Source organism: Apteryx rowi, unplaced genomic scaffold (genome assembly GCF_003343035.1).
Source record: "Apteryx rowi isolate R43461 unplaced genomic scaffold, aptRow1 scaffold_6, whole genome shotgun sequence".
Lineage (NCBI taxonomy): Eukaryota > Metazoa > Chordata > Aves > Apterygiformes > Apterygidae > Apteryx > Apteryx rowi.
In genome coordinates this window covers 3,861,802-3,866,819 of record NW_020450871.1, presented here as the reverse complement: position 1 = coordinate 3,866,819, position 5,018 = coordinate 3,861,802, and the positions used below count along the sequence as shown (strand labels likewise).

The window sequence follows — 5,018 nt, the reverse complement described above, 5'->3', positions numbered from 1 at the left end:
AGCCGGCGGCGCGCGCCGCGGCTTGGATCTCCCTCCTCGCCCCGCCGCCGAGATCTCGCGGGAACTCGCGCCCAGCTCCCGCGAGAAGAGCGCCCGCGGCCGCCGTAATGCCGCGAAGACGCGCGCCGCCTACCGTAATGTCCGGCCGGGGTGCCCCAGCACGCCCCACTCTCCTCTCCGCCCCCTTCCCAGGGCTCGGTCCGCCCCTGGCTCCCCCAAACGCTGCCCCGTCCCTCTGCCCTTAGCCCGTCACCTGCCTCTCTCCAAGCCCGCGTGCCTGCCGGTGTTGCCGAGTGAAAAAAAAGCAAAATCCTGGAAAAGATAAATGAGAGCATTAACTCTGATCAGCTGCTGCAGCCCTTAGCAAACCCTCCAGAAAACTCAGCTGTTCTGGATATGTTTCTGAGATTCCCGTTATTCGCTTTTAAAGTATCTGTAAAATGGAGATCTAATGCAAATTGAGAGAGAACTGGGAAAGCTCATCCCATGGGGCTATTGTGATCATAAGTTTAAGTGTTAACCTCATTTTAGGGGGGGGGGGAAGGGGGGAGAAGACAAGTAACAGTGAAAAGCCAGCAGGCCTGGGTGCCCATTTTGAGACATACTGCATCTAGTTTCATCCTTTTCCCAAAGATTCAGTGTTACGTAGGTCTTCTTGCTGATAGAAGCACAGCTTTTGAGTGGAAACTCCTATTCAAAAGCTGCCTCCAGAAAAGAAAAAAAAAATCCTTTCAGAGAATTTAGGTGTCAATATAATGTATCAATATTAATTGCAGATCTGCTGCACAAGCCTCTGCCACATCTGCTGATCAAATAAAAAGCAAGCGTGCTGGACTGACTACAACAAGTGACAAGCCACTGAGCTAGCCCAGCACTGGTGCTTCTGAACAGACCAAGTCTTCTGCTAGGGGAGGAGGCAAGCCTGAACGCCTCTGAAGTGGGTAGGCATCGCTGAGTGACCTGCGACACCACCATCCACCTGGCTCAGACTTGCCCTGCAACACTAGTAGCGCCTCCAAGAAGCTTCTCCTCTTCTCCTTCCCACCAGAGCTTTCTCCTCTGGGAGCGTCAGAAGACGGGAGACCTCGGTGTGCAGCTCACAGCACCAGGAAGCCAGCCACCTTTTCTCTGTGTGCACCAGACCTTAAACATCAGCAAGATATACGCTTTGCCAGAAGGTTTCACAGAGGGAAGCAATCAGTCTAGCAGCGGGGCTCCAGTCCCAGTTCAGATGAGAATTACTGTCAGGGAGAAGGGGGTTGTAGCTGGTCCTCCCATGATGGACTCCTGCTCATACCCTCCAAGTTCAGCCTCCCTGCAGCAATCCCAGCTCCACAAAACTTCTGTTTTCCTCACTTTCTCCTTTTCAGCTCTAGGCTCCCCCCAAACTCCAGGCCTTGTCCCATTTGCTCTTTCTTTCCCTCCTTACAGCTTCTCTAGCACCCAGCCCCATTTCCAGGACCACCCTCGGTGCCCTTCTCCTCCCTCTCCTCGCCCTGTCCCACAGACAGGCATTCAATACTCCTGTCCAGGCAGAACCCATCCTCCTCTCTGCAACTGCAGGCAGAGGAGCAAAAGCAAAAAGCACATGATTATAGAAACATCCTGCTCAGCATAGTTCTTACCGCAAATCAGAGTAATAAAGTTTTCAGATAGCAGACTGCCAAAATTTTTTCCCCAAACACATGCAAATCAACACCCAGCTCCCTAGTTTAGTCTGTTTGGCTAACACTTTCACACATACTGTTCAGTATAGAGATCCAGAATGGAAAGTTTCAGACAAAGTAGTTAAAACTAGATAAATTTTTAAGCAATTCAAAATGATGTGTCTATAGTGAGAACTATCTGGAAGCTTTAAAAGCAGGCAGTGCCACCAGTCCCTCCGATAACTCATGCCTCACTCAGTCCGATAAAAGAGCTGTTTAATGTAAAAGTTGTCACTTCCAGATAAGATAGTAGCTATGTTTATTTTCGCAAACAGAATTCTAGCAGTTCAACCAATAATTTTACCTGTCTGGGATCCAAGGAACATCTTGCCATTTTACCTAATAAACATCACTGGTGAAATATGAAACATTACTGAAAACACAGGGAAAAATTATCTTCTCAATTGTGATGACCCTCTGTCATTTGCTGGATTTATGAGCACAGTGAAGTAACAGTTTCTAAATATATCATATGCCTTTAGCTAATGCAGCAAAGCCACCAAGCTTTGCAATATCCYAGAGCCAGAGTCATATATTCTGAAAGCCTGCAATATAGATTGTACGTGACAATGCAGATTCTGACATGCACAAAAGTGTTATCTATTTTTACATGTGCTAATAAATTGCACTAGCTATTAAGAAAGACAAAAGAGGAAATAAATTGGCTCAGATTCCCCATGTTGTTCCCTCTCATTTTGGAAACTGCCTTTATGGTTAGTCTCCAATATGACAGCAGTAGCAGTGCAATGATTTTCAAGCACACATATTAAAAAAAAAAGAAAGAAAGAAAAAAACACTATAATCACTGTTTTATTTTCATTTCCATTACTCCAGCCCAGGAGGTTGCCTTTCAGATTATTCCTCTCCATTCCTGACAGTTTTCTCCACAGGTGAGAGGCTAAATTGGATATCTCTCCTTGTATAATTAGCGGATAAACTCAGTAGGGCACCATCCTGGTTTTATTTTTGTATTTGAAAAGCATTCTTTGTAACAATTACAGCACATTCTCCCAGGTTGCGCTCAACAATGCAACATTTGAAGTTGGGAGTCTTAATGCTGGGGGTTTATTTTAAATACGTGCCAAGTGAAAATTTCCAACCAGTGTCTGATCACCAGTTTGATAATCTGCAATTCTCAGCTTTCATTTCCCTTTGTACTGTCTTGCCAAGTAATAAGATTCAGCAGAGTCCTTCCGGCTGGCCTGAGGCTTTATAGTTCTCACRTCTTGAAACTGCTCCTTCAGTCTGCCTTGAAGAAGGCGGGACTCCTGTCCATCCCAAAATTTACAGAGTAGAGTTCCTTTTGGCTTTAAAACACTCTGAGACAGATTCAGAAGGCCTAAACACAAGTTGATCAACTTCTGATGGTCCAGTTCTTTGATGCCTGTTGCATTAGGTGCCATGTCACTCAAGATAACATCCACCTTCTTTGCAGGAAGCAGACTGTGAATTGTCCTAAGCGTGCCTGGGTCTGTAACGTCAGCCTCTGACAGGAAGACTGCTCCGTCCAGTGGGGAAATGCGCTGAAGGTCAATTCCAAGGACAAAACCAGTAGGGACAGTAGGATCTAAAAACCAAGAGCTGTTGTAAGAATGAATGACACACTGATCACTCTTATTATATAAGGGCTGCAAATGACTTGCATATACCTGAGCTCCATGATATTCACTATGAAAAAATGTATCACCAAGTATGGTCTTCCTGTCCTTCCATAAAGAGTTTGCTGTGCATATCTGGATAGACGGTTTGCTATACGCTAATCCATTTAAAGCATTAAAAGCCAGTTATTCCAGACAAGCAAGGGGTATTTTTGTTGTTTTTTTCTGTTGATTTTTTTGAGACTGGCAATGCAGAAATTCTGGACAATAATACTGACAAGAATGCCTTATCTTATAAATATTAGTGACCTAAAATACGTAAACCGTATGTAATGGTTACTGCCATTATTCAGGAAAGGAAATAAAAATTTAGTAAAGCCAAGTTACCTGCTGGAGGCCACATGAATTTCAGAGGTGGATGAAGAGGGGATCTCACCTAGTCTAGTTCATTAGCCTTTAAATAGTAACTCCCTCCAGCTCAGTCAAGTAGAAGACTTAGCTACGCCTACAGCAGCACCTCATCGTAAGTTTTTGTTTCATAGATATGATTTCTTCAGACCATACGAAGAATTATGCTGCTTTACTATCACCCTAGGGCCAGGAATCTTGAGTTCTTTGCCGCTTGAAATTTCTATCAGTGACTGTGGTGACAGTCTGTACCCACGTACCTTCCCCACGCCACCATCAGCAGAGCTGAACTTTCTCACACACTTCAAAGTGAGCATTACTCCCATCTTGGTTGCCAAGCACGTGCACTTACCAGTGCCTAAGGCATTGACCCTCTCTACAGCAACCTGACTCCAAGCACCAGGTGCGGCTCCACAGTCAAGAACAGAAAATCCTGGACGAAGGATACGAAGCTTGTCATCTATCTCCAGTAATTTGAAGGCACTTCGGCAACGGTAATTCTGCTGTTTCGCTGCCTTGACAAAGGGATCCTTCAGATGCCGTTCCAGCCACTGGTGATCTGCTCCCGTTTTTCTCTTCAGGAACGGCACCGCAGTGTGGAAGCGTCCGCGCTGCAGAGAATGGCTCACCAAACCCCAGCAGCTACCCAAGAAGAGACATGAGTTAACCGATTGGCACATAATCACTGCATATTTCATAACTCTCTACAGTAACCAATTCTGATCTCCACTATGGTTCCTCCCATTTATCACCACGCTCACCAGCAGCCTTGAACTGGGAATTCTGGAGATTCAAAGCATCATTAGTTATCTGGTCCAGTGACAACAAAAAAAGCCTTAACTTGGGCCAAGGCCTCATGTGCTATTCCCTGAACAAAGGGGGGAAAGGATGATCCCGTTCCTAAGAGCTCTCCATTCCCACCCCGGCTTTTGCGTTTAAGACTTATAGCAACACTCGCCTAACTCGCAACGGCCCTTATAAATAACGAGTATCGAAGGGGCAGCTAACGAATACGCCAGCGATCTCCAAGGCGAGCTGGCGACCTCCACGGAAGCGGCGGCCTGYGGGAAAGCCCCAGCTAAGCCTGGTGACCAACGCAGGCTGCTCGTTACGGCATTAAGGGACTCCCCGGTTTATAAACCTCCCTCTTTGCTGGCGGGACAGCGCGGAAGCCGAGGAGCTACTGCTCTAAGGCGAAGGGTGACTGCGACGGTTAGTCAAGCGCGACAAGAAGATCTCCGAGCGGCCCCGTCCCCAGGCCCCTCCGCGGCCGCCCCCGTGCCCCCGGCGCTGCCCGCCGCCCGGC

General features: G+C 47.0%; 2 protein-coding genes across 2 annotated transcripts in view; both read right to left on the bottom strand.

Moving 5' to 3' along the window:
- MAD1L1 (mitotic arrest deficient 1 like 1) overlaps nucleotides 1–40 on the bottom strand; it is a 375,918-nt gene extending 375,878 nt beyond the window's left edge. The window contains exon 1 of the mRNA XM_026083221.1: nucleotides 3–40. The gene's annotated coding sequence lies outside the window, so the exon portion shown is untranslated. The remainder of the gene's footprint in view (nucleotides 1–2) is intronic.
- A 2,457-nt stretch (nucleotides 41–2,497) lies between these two features.
- On the bottom strand, nucleotides 2,498–4,932 carry MRM2 (mitochondrial rRNA methyltransferase 2). The gene is made up of 2 exons (XM_026083087.1): nucleotides 4,065–4,932; nucleotides 2,498–3,273 (listed from the first exon to the last, which is right to left on the bottom strand). Exons 1-2 carry the CDS (start codon nucleotides 4,408–4,410, stop codon nucleotides 2,849–2,851), a joined length of 771 nt encoding a protein of 256 aa, XP_025938872.1. The 5' UTR covers nucleotides 4,411–4,932; the 3' UTR covers nucleotides 2,498–2,848.
- Between the last annotated feature and the right edge of the window lie 86 nt (nucleotides 4,933–5,018).